The sequence below is a fragment of the Pygoscelis adeliae genome, unplaced genomic scaffold (assembly GCF_000699105.1).
Source record: "Pygoscelis adeliae isolate BGI_AS28 unplaced genomic scaffold, ASM69910v1 Scaffold267, whole genome shotgun sequence".
NCBI lineage: Eukaryota > Metazoa > Chordata > Aves > Sphenisciformes > Spheniscidae > Pygoscelis > Pygoscelis adeliae.
In genome coordinates this window covers 914504-932176 of record NW_008825150.1, presented here as the reverse complement: position 1 = coordinate 932176, position 17673 = coordinate 914504, and the positions used below count along the sequence as shown (strand labels likewise).

General features: G+C 38.2%; 1 protein-coding gene across 1 annotated transcript in view; it reads right to left on the bottom strand.

Annotated features, from left to right (window-relative positions):
* The window catches only part of ATXN7L1 (ataxin 7-like 1), a 123459-nt gene that overhangs the window by 8441 nt on the left and 97345 nt on the right, over positions 1 to 17673 (bottom strand). Inside the window, exons 4-9 of the mRNA XM_009328324.1 lie at positions 16253 to 16536; positions 11174 to 11256; positions 10060 to 10316; positions 7541 to 7733; positions 4974 to 5095; positions 849 to 1791 (exon numbers count right to left, since the gene is read on the bottom strand). Coding sequence (XP_009326599.1) covers positions 849 to 1791; positions 4974 to 5095; positions 7541 to 7733; positions 10060 to 10316; positions 11174 to 11256; positions 16253 to 16536 — 1882 coding nt within the window. The remainder of the gene's footprint in view (positions 1 to 848; positions 1792 to 4973; positions 5096 to 7540; positions 7734 to 10059; positions 10317 to 11173; positions 11257 to 16252; positions 16537 to 17673) is intronic.

Here is a 17673-nt window from a genome sequence, read left to right as displayed (position 1 = left end):
TGTCTTCCAGTGGCCAGGGCCAAGCTTTGTTTTCTGTGCACTGCACAGCAGTGGACACAGCAGCAGAATGAAACAGTAGATCATCATAAGATCATACCGGCAGTTTTTCCACCAAATTTTACTTCACATATATTTTTGTCCTTACACAGCATCACTGAAAGAGAAGCCAAAGCTCTATTGCTAGTGACAGTGAAGTAAGAATGCATAACCTTATCTGTTGCACTGACTTCAATACCCTGAACACACGCACACTAAAAAAGATAGCCAAATGTCCACTAACGGTCACCTGGTTAAGATTCCAGTTTCAAACAGGAAACAGCAACCGAGGTCAGGCACCTCAGACTTGTCCCCACGAGGAAAGGTAGATGCAAGCGTTTTATGTAACAGAAATGAGGAGACTTGCGTAACATTAAAAGATGGATCAGCAACAAGTTTGGGAAAAGAAACAAACAGAAATGCTGACTCTTGTCTTCCTGTTTTAATGACACAATTTATTTCAGAGATGAGAATTAAGATCCAAAGTTAATTTCTAAAAATTATTTCTCCATTCTGGACACTCAGTTTTACTTTCAAAGATACAAATGGCTACTTTATTAATTGAATAAAAAAATACCTCATAAAATATTTTTTTAAAGTGTGTGTATATATATATATATTTTTAACTCTGAAAGCACCTTTCTATGATTGGTACAAAACAAATACAAATATGTTTCTCTATTAACCTAGAAAGTAAGTTGTGTGATGAAAAACTATCTGAAACAAACATAGTATTTTCTTTTCATAATGCATGAAATATTTCAAGTCAGTCAAACATGACCTGCAAAAAAAGAACTGGAAGAGTCCCTTACCTGCCGAGAGATGGAGCTGCTTGTAGGATCTGGCACCGCAGAAATAAGGTTGGCAGTGCTCTTTCTATGAACACTATTCATACCAGGCATTTTAGTGATTTTACAGGCTTTGCTACTAGAACTAGAGTTTTTGCGTTTTTTTCCTTCTGATTTGTCGAAAGAAAGGGGTAGAGAAGACACTGCATTATGTGCTCCCAGGGAGTGGTCCCCTGAGTGGTGCACAAGAGAAGATACAGACAGATTAGAAGAGTCAATACTGCTTACTACCATGCTCATATGTTTCACTGAGTCTGTTGAACTACTTGATAAGGAAGTCCGTCCTGAGGGCTCCGATTTGGCACTGAGTGGGCTTGTTCCGTTATTTGTATTGTGCACAGACATACTGTTATAGGAAGATGTAGCCTGATAGGAGTTCAAAGTTGAACTGGGGTTCAGGACACAGTTCTTTTTGTGGGACCCTGAAAATGAAGACGAGGAAGATGTCTGCAAAGATAACGAGGATGATGATGACGACTGCGGCTTTTTCTTTTTGTTACTTGAAGACTCATCACTCCGAGATGACAGGTCTTTCACTTTTGAGGATTTGCTGGTTTTTGTTTTGGATGGCTTGTGGGATGGGGAAGGGATGACTGCTGGCACTGGTGACACAGCTGACGGCGCCTTAAAAGTTGAGTCCATGATACTTAGGCTTGCAGCCACGTGAGGAAAAGCTGTAGTGTGTGACATAATGGAATTCGTATCTGACGTTGTCACAAAGGCTGCATTTGATAACATGGCTGATGTCATTATGTAAGAAGAAGAAGTGATTCTCGAACTGATAGGTGTTGAAGGAATATACACCGCACTGGGGTTGCTGAAAGGCTGCAAGACCGATGCTGGAAAAGGAGTGGAGACGTGTGCTGCTGGAGAAGGCATGGGACTATCTGCCGCAGGAGGAATTTTCCTAAATAGAGAAGGGGGGAGGGGGGAATAAGTTTTAGATACATCAAAAATTCCATCTGAACAATGCAAGTAGGAAATGATCTCCAGGAAGGACCAACTTATTAAAAAAGGCAAACCTAGTTCATTCTAATTTTGATTCCTATTCTACTAATCACATATATTTTAATATTCACAGTTCAAAATCAGCTCTGCATTCTACAACAGCTTAAAAATGCTTTTACTTCTGATTTTTTCCCCCTCTTCTTAAACTTGCAATTCCATTATGAGGTTCTTTGGGGTTTAACACAAACAACAAAACCCAAAACACGTGTGTTTTAATATTGTAGGGATTTGGGAAAGCTGGGTCATGAAGTATATTTTCCTAAAAATTAATTTTGAAATGAGGCACATGAAATCTGTGAAGGCAGCGGAGACCTAACAGAAGATGATTAGGTAAAGAACGATGCAGCGTAATTTTTGCTATAAAATTCTGTCACGGCACGTGAGCCCTAAACTGTGTAACTGAGTTAAACCAGAACTGAGCTCCACTTCAGCACAAGTGCCCCGTGTAGCAATCAAGTGCATAGTGTTACAATTTAATCACTTTATGACAAATTTAATTTCCTATTTTCCTCTCCTATGTTACCACACAATTAAAAAATGCAAATAAAATGCCTGGTGGTGGGATCTATAAACATTCTAGTCACTATGTTTCATTCATTGCATATGTTTTGCTTGAAAGTTCAAGTTGTGAACAGTTTCAGTATCAACCTAAACTCACAGGTTAGATTTGATGAGGGTAGTAAATGAGCCAGTTTGGGGGTTTATGAAGCACTTCATCACTGAGCTTAAAGAGGAAAGGAGGAAAGCTGATCCCTTTCCCAATGCAGTGCTAGTCCCAACAGCTCACTTGAGAGCTGGTTAAACAGGATTAACTAGGTAAGTTATTGATTAATTTCACTGATACTGAAGAATTGGCAGACTATTAAACAATGCTTGATAAGCTTGATAACTAGTTGAGTACTATTCTGAGAATAAAATTTAATAATATTACCTGTGAAATTAGTAGAATGTATTCAACTTCCTTTCTATTCAGCCACCACCTTCTATTATTTAATCTAGTCCAGTGTTAAAAAAGAACCAGACTTCCACAGCGTCTCTGGGAAAATTATCATGTGGGCTTTTCTCATTATTTAGACTAAAATTTAATTCATAGTTCAATCCTATTTCTCTTTGTTAAGAAGCTGTACATCACCATAACTCTGCCCTTGTTACTCTCACTACCACCACCTTTTCCGTTTTTAAAGGCTTACTCTTGCCGTCAAAGAAGTATGGTAGAAGAGCAGCACTGTGTGTGCTGTTTTATCATAAATCAAAGCCTAATTACAAGTGTTCTCTCCTGGTATTCTTCCTATGCAGACTGTCAGACAGAACACTGTTTATGGCACAGTTACATAAGGGATTACATACAGCCCATGCAGCCAGAAATGAGGAAGTCCTGCTGCCTGTGACTTGCTACACGAACAAAGCTGCTTATCAGATCCGTTCCTCACTTTATTTTTAAAGAAGGGCCAATAATTCTTACCCACCTTTGTAAAGTACTTTGAGAACTAGGGATAAAAAGCGCTTTGTAGATGTTATCATCATGCTCAAAATATGGCCTTGCATCCCTTTACCCTTTGTCTCAGCTGGATGAGCCACAGCTACAGAGCTGCACTAGCACCGGTTATAAAATAAGAGCTTTACGCATACCCCTGCTTGGGGAAGACAGGAAAAGATCAGTCCAGAGGAGGGTTGAGGACGATAGAAGAATACAATAGGGGTTAAGCACTGTGAGCTTCCTGTGTTACACAGACAAGTAAGTACGGATGGAATTCATTAAGATATTAGAAGTTACATAAACAGCTAGAACTTGGGAAAACATTTACAATTGGATTTAGTGGGAGCAGGATGAGGCCTGTTTATTTCTTGTATCATATAACTACTACAGAGATTATTTTTGTTTTTCATGATAGTAGTGGTACTAGTGACACATTTGCTCAGATGCCCGAGTATCTCTTCTCCTGACAAACAAAGCCAATAGATAACAAGTTTTAATCTTCCTATTTAAGGAAACCAAATTAGTTTTATTTGTGGAAGGCAACAGACACTACTAGTTAACAGCCAAATTTACGAAGCAGAAGAGAGGAACCCTTTGCAGATCAAGCGTGATCCGTCTCTAAACAGACATAAAACTGGCCCTTTTACGGCAAACCCAACCATTTCCAAACTATGTCTCCCAGCACAGTAGCACTGTTACCATCAAGTTACCAGGTTAGTCAGACAAGCCAAGCTTTAGTGTTTCAAAAATATATTTAAATAAAAATCAAACCTTGTTTATCTAAGGGCTGGCATCCAATGAATATAACACAGTCCTGATAATAAACAGTGACATGAAACACTGCACTTTAGTGTCATTACATTGGAAGAAGAATGCATATTCTGTAGCAGAATACCCCCAAAAAAACAATCCTATCTGCAGATGCCATGAGCTTTTAAAAAATTTTTTTTAAAAAGAATTAGCATCTTTTTTAGAAGTGCAGTCTATTTTAATGTATCTCTGTAGCCAAACCCTATAGTGCTTGGAACCTGCATACAGGATATAGAGGTGTTTCAATAGTAAGTTATACTCAGAATTTTAAGACCCCAAAGCCCTATGGGGCACTACGGACTAAAAAACTATCATATTCCATCTTATGCATAGGCAAACGTGTACTGAGTTCTTTATCTTACGACACATGAGTCTTACAGAGCAAAGTCTGAATGGGTGATATGGGTGCATGATACAGGTATAAAAATCTAGGCAAAATCTAACCTGTGTGTTATAAAATGATATGATATCAAAACATATCTCCAAACCCAGAAAACACTGAGCTTTAATGCTTTTAAGTAATGTTAACAGAACTACTGAATAATTCCTCCCCAGATTCAGAGGGACTAAAAAAAAAACACTCTAAATGTGGTAGAAATTTACATCAGAATAGGAGATTGTTCTGTTGTGCTGCACACTCCTTAACAGAGAAGAGAAAATTTGTACTCGTATTACTGCTATGCCTTAATACAGAGGTAATTTTACAAACGCTTCCCATGGAGTGTTTAATTTAGAAGTTTTACAGAATTAAAAATGTTAAACTACCCAGCAAGTGTAAAAAAAATCCCACTTACTTCCACATCTGTGAGTTCAAGTGTTTTTCTACCATGGAGTTTAGTGCGAATCGAAAATGGTCCCATCTTCTGTCAAAGACATAGTACCCTCTTCCCATTAAGCGACTGCCATATGAACAAAACTGAAAGAAAAGATATTTCAACGTTGTTTATAAAAAAATATTTCTACATTATAAAATAATTATCATTTATAGATCAAGGAACACCTTTGTAATTTGTATCATGCATATAAAACCTTTAAAAAGGTATCTATTTCACTATCTGCAGCATAAATACTTTTTGCATGATGTATGAAATATGTGCATAATGTTTCAGCTTAGTGTAGAGTATACTTCACACTTCACTAACAAGTCAGTTTACTATCAGGTACCTATGTGTGACAGGGAAAGAATATAAATACTGAGGTACTGTTAAGGAAGCAATTCTGGCTAATAATATTCTTACTGCCTCAGAATGACAGTTACACCATTCTGTGCACATTAAATCTCGTAATTGTGTAACAGGAATAAAAATATAACTGAAGAGGAAAAAGGTGCAACGGGAGCATCTTTAGTATCTATTTAATAAACAAACAAACCAGTGACATTTCAGTAAAAAAATAAATTATCGTCCATGGCACCTGCGCTACAACAGAGCATCGGATACACTCTTCACAGTGTATGAAAATCATCTAGAGGAGTAGTAAATATTTTGAGAATCCTGCAGAGCTCAGGAGTATTTGCACTGCTTCCTCTGGAGAACTTCCTGAAAACTCCTACTACACTGAAATGGCATGATCAGGAATCTCCCCTTTCTTCAGTTCAGTCTACTGATCTCACATTACGTAGAGAACTGCCGCAACACCTACTCGTGGGAGAGAAACCCGTTATAAATCATCTTTGGAAAACAAGACAACTCTCCATCACGCAGGGACCAAGTCACACAAATTCTGGCTGAGAGCAGAAGCTACTGATGCAGTAGAAAAGCAGCCATTTAAAGGACTTTTCAGCTTAACGGACAGTGAGTGGTGACTGTAACTGTTCTTAAGTCTGTTTCACGACAAGGTTAAACACATTAATTAAAACCACCACCTAAGTTGATAAACTAGCCTCACCTCCCAGCGATACAGATCAGTTACCACTAAGAGGTAGTTTAAGAAGCTACTGCCTTTTCCCTGTCAACTACTACCACCTAGCTGGGAGAGGGACTATGCAAGGAAAACGGTCCGCTTCAATATGAAATTTAGCAAGTTAGCATAAACTGTGCTGAAGGGGATTTACACCATCTTTTCTGACTTCACATTGATATCGACTAAGAACAGTTGCACTATCAGTAACTGCTTCGGTTGAGAGATGCTAAGATTTCAAAGAACAGATGAGTCAGTGGGATTTGCCTTGAAACAGAACTAGGATCTTAAAACAAAATGGCTATTGACAGCCATGCCTCACTGATGATGCCTGCACAAGAACTGGCTGCACTTAGATTATTTTTTAAATTGTGTGGACACACATGCAGTGAGCCTTTAGTTTTTAATTGATAAAGAAGCAGCCAGCAAAAATGAAGTACAATAGGAGAGTACCAAGGAAGCAGGAGGTTACTTCATATCATAGTATTATATGGACTATAATAATTCTTATTTCTGTGTAAGAACCAAATACAGAATTTCACCTGACAGTCATTTTATGTTCAGCTCATACTTTTTCCTAGTGTCTGACAGTACCAAGTTCTCCTTTGCTCTAGGGAATACAGACAATGCTACAGTTACCACAGTGTTCATTTCATTCTGCGTAACATATGGAAAACACCTAAGTGAAGTCTTCATTAATTTTATTCCTTGGCTCAATTTTGATGAGAACCAACTGCTTGGAAGTTCAAGAGTTCTCCCATTGCTTCTTGGTTTGTACAGCGTAAACAAATTCACACTGCAGAGAGAATGCCACAAGGCAGCTCTTACTACTTACAATGAAGTTTCTCGCTAACACGGGAGAAAGACAAAAACAGCTGCCAGAGAAGCACATACTTAAGCCACCAGCAGAGCAGATGGGCTACGCCGTGCTCTAGACTTTCCATTTTTAGATGAATGAAGCGATAGCTTCTAAGTCCACATACACTCACATAAACTGTATTTAATTACTGCTTCAAACCAGACTACAAAAATCAATGAAGCACTGCAATAACCCTTTGCTGCCGTATGATTTTCAGAACTATAACCAGTTTCGTAAGAACTATGACAACAAAGAGATTACCTGTTCATATCACATTTAGAACAATGCAACTTTTCTCAGTTTAGCAGAATTACACTCAAGTTGCAGTCTGCTGAGAGGAAAATCTAAAATTAGAACTTCTGATTTTCTGCTGCTCATCCTGTCCTGCAACCCAGCAACGTTTGTCACATGCATTGACCAGTCTTCTCCTCCTACCTTATCCCATCCATACCGTTTTCTGTCAAATGTATTTGTTCTCTTTAGAATACAGTTTTCAGAATGTAAGGTCCTCATTCCTTACATTTTTACTAAATTACGTCTTTTTTTCTCCCCTCTCTAATTACCTAAGAATAACGGCAAGGCATGCCAGAGACAGACACATACCCCAAGAGGTCTGGGATGGTGTCCAGAAAAATGACAGTCTAACTTCTCAGACTCTTCAGCTCCATCCGCTTCTCCTTCATCACTGGACAATCTGCTCGTTAAATCTCCTCCCATGGAAGGCAGTGGCAGTTCTGGTACATACCCACTGTGGTTTGAAGAGCTGTTGCTGTTTATGCTATTTGCAGATGACGGTCTAGAAGGAGAATATATATTTAAATCATCAGTGTTCAAAGGCTCTGCAAACTTACCTGCTGGAGTCAAGCGTCAAAGTAAATTATACCAGAAATGATCATACAAAGAAGGACAGTAAGATACAGAATAGCTGACATTTGGTCTTGTCAGAAATACATCATGAGTTAACATCAAGTTAATGTTAGCAGAAGCACCTTTGTATTGCCTGAGATTTTAAATTTGCCATGAGGGTTGAGTTTAAGATCTTGAGAGAGGCAAAGTATATAAAAAATGCAAACAAAAACCAGACATGTATAATCTTCTTACATAGCACCATTACTCTGCTACTTGATTGATCCCAAGGGTCCAGTTATGAAATTTTATTTCATACCAAAATACTACTGAAATTAGTGTACTAAATATAACAAGAGTGTTTAGCTGACACCCTCTACAGCTAGATTAGTAAGTGAAGTAACTGGGAGGACCTCTTACAGCATGTAGGTTTTCTTTACCTTTGTCTAAAATCCAGTAAAACAAAGTGGGAATGCCTCTGCACCACAGGGTACGATGGTGCCTTGCCTTTCAAAAGTCTTGGAAACAAATCAGATTAGAAGTAGGTGTGAAAAGGATTCTCAATTACAGTCTGTACAACCAAGTATGTATATGGACCTCTAGGGTTGGAGGAGATGTCCACACTGCGCAAAATCTGAAGATGATGATCTTCGATCTCATGAATTTATGTTATCGGGACACAGCAGCCACCAAGACTGTGGACAGGTGCCCTTTTCTGAACCGAGCAGGGATTGCTCAACAACGTCTATCAGCTAGAAATAACTGCTGCAGTCGCTGTTGCAAGGGATAGATGGTGCGAGAGCTCAGGAAAAGTTGGCCTTCAGGAAAAGTCCGCCAGGTCAAGCCAAGTCACCTTCAGTGAAACCAGCAAGCTTTGCCTCAGCAGAGCAGGGAGCACTCACATAACCTCTTCCAGCAGCAGAGCTGCAGGCTTGCTGGCTCCCAGCTAAGCGGTTGCAAGGCTTTCCTCTGGCATGGCTACTTACAAAAACAAACAGGACGACGGAACAGAGGCACTGCAGCAGAAGCAGAAGCGTAGATTGTACAAACACAACATATGACTGCTAAAATCCTCCTCATCTACCACTACACCTTTGCAATTTCTTCAGCAGACTCTCACTGAATCGCATTCCAACTTTGTTTCTTTGACTGTAACACCTACTAAAACCAATGCCTGCCTGTCTCTCCATGCTCCTCTCTACATAAGGACTGTGTAAGGTCACTCCTTTTACAAGAATTATGCAGACTTCTCACCACTTTATTTATTCACAGGTATTCTTTCATTGTCCTTTCACTCAAACCCTGTAAGGTGCACCTCTGCCATTGTATGAATAAAATTTCATTACGGCTTGATGAACACACAGAAAACATTGGAAACGGCTGTCGCTCTAAGACTTGAGATAGCAAATACAACAAATATCTCTTTGAAATAGGGACTATCTTAGTACAAAAGCCCCCAAATGGGCACTTAATCCTGACCAAGGCTTCTGCAAAGAAGAGACATACGAAACAAAATAAATATGAACAAATCCAACTAGTTTAGCTCCATCTGCTCCAGCCAAAACTAGTACCAAAAAATCCCCCAGCCAATAAAACAAAACATATGGGAAGTTTACCAGAGGATAAGTAGAATTCAGTAGATCCAACACATCATACTACTTTTTCTAAAGGGATGTCTTTAGAAGTTTGCATTGTCTGCCTGAAGACTGTTTCTGTCCTTTACAAGAAAAATCTTCAAAATGAGGAAAGACATGCTATGGACAGTTTCAAAGCAATAGTTTTAAGAACTAGCTGCTTACACCATCATTTACACTAAATTACACCTTTTTTTACAAGGCATTCCATTAATGTAATTGGTGAAGTATTTGCAGAGAAAAATTCTACATACATGTACAGAATTTCACCACTGGTACCTACCCTGATTCATGTAAATCGACTTGTATTCCTAAAAGTGTCAGAATGACTTGACTGGAAAACTTTCCTAATTATTACTGACCATTTTAGCAAAAAAATGCAGTTAGTCTGAGATTCCAATCAGAGGGTGGACACAACTCGTCATCCCATTCCCAATCAGATCACAGGCTACCATGGACAGATTTAGGTTAATATAAACATAGTCTATCTTCTACTGCGAAGAGAAACTCTTCTATTAGTATGTTTTATCACGCAATAGCCTAAAGAAATACCAAAAGCTTACAAAACAAGCCGTATGAAAGACTACGACATTTCTTACAGCACCTTCAGAATGCAACATTCCACACTGGAGAATTGTTTACCTTGGAAGTACAGAGTTTGGTGGTCTAGATTTTGCAGGAGATGTTACTTTAGATTCTTGCCCAGAGTTCACTGAAGATCCTGACAGAGAGTCTTGTGCTGGTGTGGGCTGGCTCTGATAGGTTTCCCTTGCAGATGGTGGATGCTCTTTGTCTTTTGCAACTTCTTTTTCCCTGGATCGAGCTTTGTGTTCAGCTAGAAGGATGTCAAACTGTTTTTTACGGCCTGGAACTGCTCGTCGATGATTAAGTGAATGAGTCTAAAAATAGGGTGGTTAAAAAGCATTTGTGTGTGCATGACATTGTTTATGAGTCCTCTATACTTCCGATATACCACAACTCTAAAAGATAAAATCTACTTCAAACAACTTTAGCCACAGTTATGGAAATAAAGCTGTTATTCCACATTATCTTTGATAATTTATGAAGTCATTCTTAAGAAATGCCAACATCAAGGCTAAAATTACTTTTTGCAACAATTTTCATATAATAGAGTCTATTGACTTACCTTTTCCAAAACAGAAAATATAATTCCAATAATTTTAAAATATTAAGAAGTAACATCATTGTAGCTCTTAACTTACAATGAAAAATTGATTTCATTGGATTGAAAAATGTGCATACACTTTAAAGCCAATTTAACCGATCATCTCTACCGACAAGCAGCACATACACATACAAACGTTCATTATAAATGTCTTGCATTGCTGCTGCTTTTTGACATGAGACTTATTACTATCACAAGGGCAGCCTCCAAGTAATTTATTATACAAAAATCATGTTAATTTTTTACTAAAAATTGACTATACTTCAACACTGTTGCACACATGAACCAAAAAAGGAGCATTTAAAATAACACTTGTGCTTCTACATGAAACGTTAATGCTTTTAGCATAACAAAATGACAAGAAAAAAAAATCTTTTTAGAAGTATCAGTGGAATAATGCAGATGCTCTGATTCAAAGAAACAGAATTACTCAAAAGAATTACCTGAAGACAGCGTCTGAATACCATACCCATTGTCTGTAAGACAGGAGCAGGTATGACCTCTCAAACTACTGTGGTAGGATTTAAACTATAACAAAGCATCTGATATTTTATCTTCTAAGAAAAATACCTTGCAGGTGAGCGATCTTGTGCAAGGTTTCTTTGTTTCAGGATCCAGTACTCCACAGTGTTTATTTGGGTCAAATTCTCTTTCTGTTTGATGTGGGGGTGCGGAGAAAAAGGAGGGGAAAAAAAAAAGATTATTACAGAAATTTTAACCAGAGTAGCTATAATTTTTGCTTGATAGTACTTAATTCAACCAGGCTCAACCTGAACCACTGTTCCCAACCCCAGCACCCCTTAACAGTGTGATGTGCATCACTCACAGTTGTGCATTTTTTTGTCCTTACATGTTTCAAACTATTTAGAGCAGGATTTCAACCACAGACTTCATAGAAATAAGTCTGCTTACAGAGCTGTGCTCAACAGAGTGGCCCAAACACAGGACCAAGCTAAATAACCGCAAGTTCAATTCCCTCTCTAACGCTGGCTGCCTCCGAGGCCGTGAAATACAGCACTTGCAAGTCTAGCTTCTGAGTTTGGCTAAGACACATACAGACTAAATATTGCAAGTGCTTTGAACAACATTTCTTTGACACACTCGGAAACTCTGAAAAACAACCCATGGTGTCTCAAAAGTTAATGCAAGATTACTAGTGGCATTTTAAAAACAAAATTTATCTAAATCTGTCCCTGAGATCTGTGTAAAAATAATGTGTATGTTAGTTCTTATTTCCCTAAGCGAAGGGAGGCATGGAGTTTAAAGTTTGCAGAGATTATGAAAAAAAGGCATTTACATGAGTTCTACTCATGATTAACATTAAAAGTGCATTAATATTTAATATGCTGTATTTGCATATTTCATTTTCATTAATATTTTAGTATTTGTATACCACAGATAACATCACCACCTTCAGGTTATGTTAATATAATTTTAGGGCTTGCACTACAGAGCTGTAACAATACTATGGCCATACACTTTTTAATTTATGCCACCAAAAAAATCTACCATTATCTTTATACGCCTTGACATTGTACGTTTTAATTGGCAGACTGGTTTGCTTTTGTTTGATAGTGGAATATAAACTATTTACCAAAGCCTATTTTAACTATACAGTGGTGTTACATTCAGATAAAATAAACATCCTGTACTCAAATACAACATTTAATCTGAGGATCTAAAAATTCTTTATAAACAAACAAATCAGAGCTAAGATGGAAGACGGCAATTCACAGCTATGTCACAATGTTAAGACAGCATCACAGCAAGTAGAACATAGCTGGAAGAAGAAACGTGAGGCCAAGTAGCCTACGTTAGAAGACAACTGTCGTCCAGATATCACAATTACTAAATTAGCAGTTTTATGTATTCTGCTATATGGACTTAAAAATGGTAAAGCAAACATTAAATGGTTATGTTATCGACCTAGTAGGAGAGACATACCAAAAAGTGAGCTTGGAAAAAACAGTTGGCACTGGTTTTTTGGTGAAATCTACAAAGGGACTGAAATCTGTCACAAATAGTTGTAGTTTCTGTGGCCTTTACAGCACAACAGAAACAGAAAAGTAGCTGTGTATGACTAAATATAATAAAGATTTTTTTCTACTTAATGGATGGAAGTGCATGTTCATGAACTAAAGGAGTTAATTACTCCTGTTTTTTGAGTGTATGATATTCCTATCACAGTTTCCTGACTCACCGGCCTAAAAACCTTCAACACAAATTAAAAAACAAACTAAATAGACTATATGGACTTATAAATATGTCTTCAAAAGAAAAATCCTGAGGGTCATCGTAAGGCTGTGGAATGCGCTCTGAAAGTCACCAGGCGAGGACTGTTTTGGACCAACAGGGAAACACACTTCAAAAATCAAAAGTGCTCCCTTCAGGAGCATCCAGATTGCTACTTGTCAATAAGAGTGTCCCAACCAAGAAAGACTTCCAGCACTGGTTACAGCAAAGCCAGTTTTTAGGAAACCATATAGAGGTAAAATCAGCAGAATGAGTTATCGTCAGAAAAAGTGGAAGCCTCTGCCATCTACCGAACAACAAAACAACATGCTTTCCCTGAGAAACAGAAAATACTAAACAAACAGGAAACCACTTCTCCTGGCTGAAGCGTGCGTGACTGTTCCAGAGAAATCACGAACATCTAATTGCCAGCTACAGACATGCCTGGTTTGGGCAACACATTAAATGAAGATTAGCATCTTCTCAATAACAAAATGCAGCTTCTGACTATCTCTGTATTAGGAAATGCGTAGCGTGAGAACCCCTAGACTCCTGTGCACAGGCACAGCTTGAGAAAGCTGTTTCTCCAGAATGGATTCCACTTCTCCACGTTCGGTGAACGGAGTGAAGAGCATTCATTATAACCTCACTGAAAGAAGAGGAAGGGTCAAAACCGAATTGTCTCAAATGCCTGTTTGCAACATAACAAATATTCTTGGTGTAAACTGGGTATCTGCATTCTTTAACTTCACCCCAAAGAGAACAAGAACTAAGGAAGATTTAGGAAAAAGATTTTTTTTTTTCTTCAGTTTGCTACTAGGGAACACAGATCCACTTATGGTGGGCAGCTACAGAGTGACTTTTGTGGTTCCACAACCTGTTTCCTCTCTCTCACCAACAACAGTGCTCCTGAAAAGGGGGCAGGTTCATTCATTGCCCAAACAACCACCAGCTCTCAGCAAAGAAAAAAAACAAACTTCAGCCACAGTCAGGGAAACGGTATGAGAGAGAGCGGAGGTTGCTAAAAAAGAAAGAAAACAGATGTAAACCAGTCAGACCTATTAAGGAGCTTCAAAAATTCACAGCTGCACAGTTCCACAGCAGCGCACTGAGGGAAACCTAAATCCCCTAGTCACCGTCTCATTCTTTTAATGTGAAATGAAATGAAATCTATGGGATATCTAAAATAATCATCTCATTGACCTTCCAAGATCTTTTTCTCAGCCTTTGCACAGTTCTGTATAACAATGGAGAGGAGTCCATCATAGTGACACACAATCTACAGGCAATTCATCTACAGTGCTCTCAGGACTTCTCCTGTTTGCATCATTGCTAAATTATTGTGTTGCTGCATCAATACGTGAGGCATCAGAAGCAAGACTGAACAGATTCTAAATCTGATAACAACAGAGGAGCTTTAAAAAAAAGTATCAATTGTGTGGATTTGTTAACCATATAAAAGTAAACTAATGCCTATCAGAGTGCTCAAACGGTCCTGTGCAGAGTTCCAGCCTATTTGGAAATTTCCACCAGTGAAACTTTCCCTAGCCTAGAAGACACTGCGAGTGACAGCTTAGAGACAGAATAATGGTGGAGTCATCTCCACAGAAAAAGCAAGCAAGTGGAAGGAAGGCCCTACAGAAATTATTCTCCTTTATGAACACATTTCAGCACGCACTTGTACAAAAAAGGTACGAACATCACCTAGAGCCCTGCAGTGGTATGTGGTGACATGAGAAAAACAAGTATCTCAGAAAGTATCAGTTTCAATTGCCCAAGCAGGAATTCAGAACTGATTAGCTAAATTAAGCATCTAAACCATTACAGGAAATAATAGGTTAAAAGAAACCAATATTTTAAATTAACTGCAAAATACATAGTTTTTATTAAATAACAAATTGGATCTTAGCAAGTGAAATGTAAGGTTTAAAAGCCTAATCAGCTACTGTCTCTTAATATTTTTTCATTTTGTGGAACGCTATCATGAACAACGGTTCTGTTTTCTTATATGCCACCTTTAACTAGTTATGAAAGCAATCAGTGTACTGAATCCTTTAAGGCAATGGCGTTGTTCCATACCACACACAGCCCTAGCAAACACCTCGCACTGGTCTGGAATCAAGCCAAGGTAGCAGTACCATAGGCTAACTGCCAAATTTGAGAAACTGAGAAGAATAAACCTGATATTCAGTCAAAAAATAGGGCACACTCATTAACTGGAAATGAAAGCATTTATCTTGTACAATTTATACTTGGTTCATAACTAGTGCACATTTAGAAATCATGTGCACTAACTTTCTGCCAAACCAACGATCTAATGCAGATCATGCTGCCATTAGCAAAATTAGCCTTTCGGTACACACAAGACGTTCCTGCCCAAATCACAAAGTACTGCCAGCTGATGAATAGACCCTGCACAGCTTCTGAAGCCGTAAACTCGAGTCAGTTACTTTTGTTAAAAACAAACAAACAAACAAAAACAAAACAAAAAACCCCAAAAAAACCCAAACCCTCAAAACACTTTGTTTCCTTCCATTCTGAACAAAAATATGTTTTCAAGCTTTAAGGGGCAAATTCTCTCCTCGCTGCCCAGCAGCTGGCATGGGTCACCTCCGGGGAACTCCACGGAAAATAATTCTTCCTTCCAATGGATGGCAACCTTTCTAACAGAGCCTCTGCCTTCCCACAATGGGGCGTTCTGTGCTTCAGTGGCGGATTTGCATGAGGACCTGCATCCTCAATACTGCCCTGCCTAAGGCCATCCAGGGCATTTCTACATTTAAGGTCACTCCCTGAACCCCACGGTCCTGCCTTCCTGAGAAAGATTGAAATCTCCATGCTACAAATGTCTTCACTCGTGTGAATGACAGGGGGAGAGGGGTGGAGGGGAATCAGGACTTTTAAGACTTCCCCAGCACTTCCCATCTCTTCTTCGGATTTTCTAGTATTTAAAACCAAGAAAGAAGATTCTTTAAAAAATCATGACTTGGTGGATAATCCAATGTCTTAAACCTCAACTGTTCAACTTGATCATGACTATACTAAAGTCACTCAACCAAGGCACGTTTTCTTTTGTTGTAAACAGACCCAAACTACATAATGGCTTGAGGAAGCCTTCTGCCTTTCTGTTTTAATGAATTTACTTCCTTGAAAATTTATATTTGGCCTGTTGACCAGTTGAGAAACACATTAAACACTCTAATTTGAAGCTAAATAGAATGTGTACTTCGAAAATATTTTGCACATGCTAAGAATGTGAAAGCTTTCTTTTTCATATATGCAAACTGGCATCTTACAGTAAAAAAATCAAACCAAAACCAGGCTACAGCATTTTATTAGTACATTATTTCTGAGCTATAGAAATATTAATGAAGAAAGACGGACTACCCTCAAAAGATGAACTACATCATCACTTACCTGAAAGTCTTTTGTAAGGCTTGTTACTGCTTTTAGTGCCATTTTGGTGTTTCTTGTCTATTGATGGAGCTATAATTCCTTTGCCGTTCAGAATCTTTTCTGGTGATGGTGGCACTGACTTCGATGTCAAACCAGATTTAACCAAAGTTGGAGCAGGTATGGTGGATGAAGAGGCCGAGGAGGAGGTGATGGTGGTAGTGGTTGCAGAATTCATTTTAACATTGGCACCATCTGCCTTCACTAGGTTAGGAATTTTCTCTAGACTGACTACTGGAACAGGAACGCTGCAAAACCGAAGAAAAATCTTCAAGTTGTATTTTCTGTACCAAAGACTTACAGTTACTTAATCCCCTTCCACAGACACAAAAATTTCAATGCAAGTGACACAGTATCTTCAGACAAGACTAAAATGAGTAGTACCGTTATTAACTATTTTTGTTCAATCAAATGTTTACAAAACCAGGCATTTGTAAAGCCTGGCAATGTAGAGAATTATGAAAATGAACCTTTGTATTTTTTTTTTTTTTTTTAAGATCCAATCCCTCCTATTCATAAACAAAATATGTCTTTGGTACTAAGCCAAACATACCCCCTACATATATGGTCTCATGCCTTTAACACAAGCACATATCAGATATGTGTATGCTGTACTAAACTCACCATAACAAAGTAGTTTGCTAACAATATTAATATTTTTAAACAAACACAAAAATAATTCATTTGCTCAGATGTGTCTGAATGACATACGAGTTCTGGAAGCAAGGAGAAAAGAGATTTTAAGCATAGAAATCTTAACAGCGTTCCCTCTAGAAGTATTAAAATCCTTGATGAATTGAGCATTACTAAACTGTATTTTTAATAAAATCTTATGAACTTAAAAATAAAAATTCCCAAAACAATTATTAGCTTAGTTGGCCCTTTTCAGAATAAAGTTTGCAATAACTAACTTCTCCTAACTTAACTACCACCCAGCATATTTGCGACACTAACAAATGCCACCTTCTCAATTTGGCAGCAAAAAAGATTGAGACAAGTGATTTTCAATTCCAACATTATTTTAAACATTTCCGGCTCCTATCTGCATGAGGAAATATCCAACAATGATAGCTGCTTTTTACCTACCCAGCAACTCCAAAATTGGATGTCTTCTCACTACCAATTAATATAAAATATATAAATTACTCCTCACTGAAACAAACCCAGAGAAAAAAATATTAATTTAAAAAACTAAATTCTCAGAGTTTTAAGCCGAGGTTTCATTGGAGGCTGCAAATGAAAACATCTCACTTAGAATCATAGAATCATGGAATCATTAAGGTTGGAAGTGACCTCCAAGATCATCGAGTCCAACCGTCAACCCAACACCACCATGCCCACTAAACCATGTCCCTAAGCGCCTCATCTACCCGTCTTTTAAATCC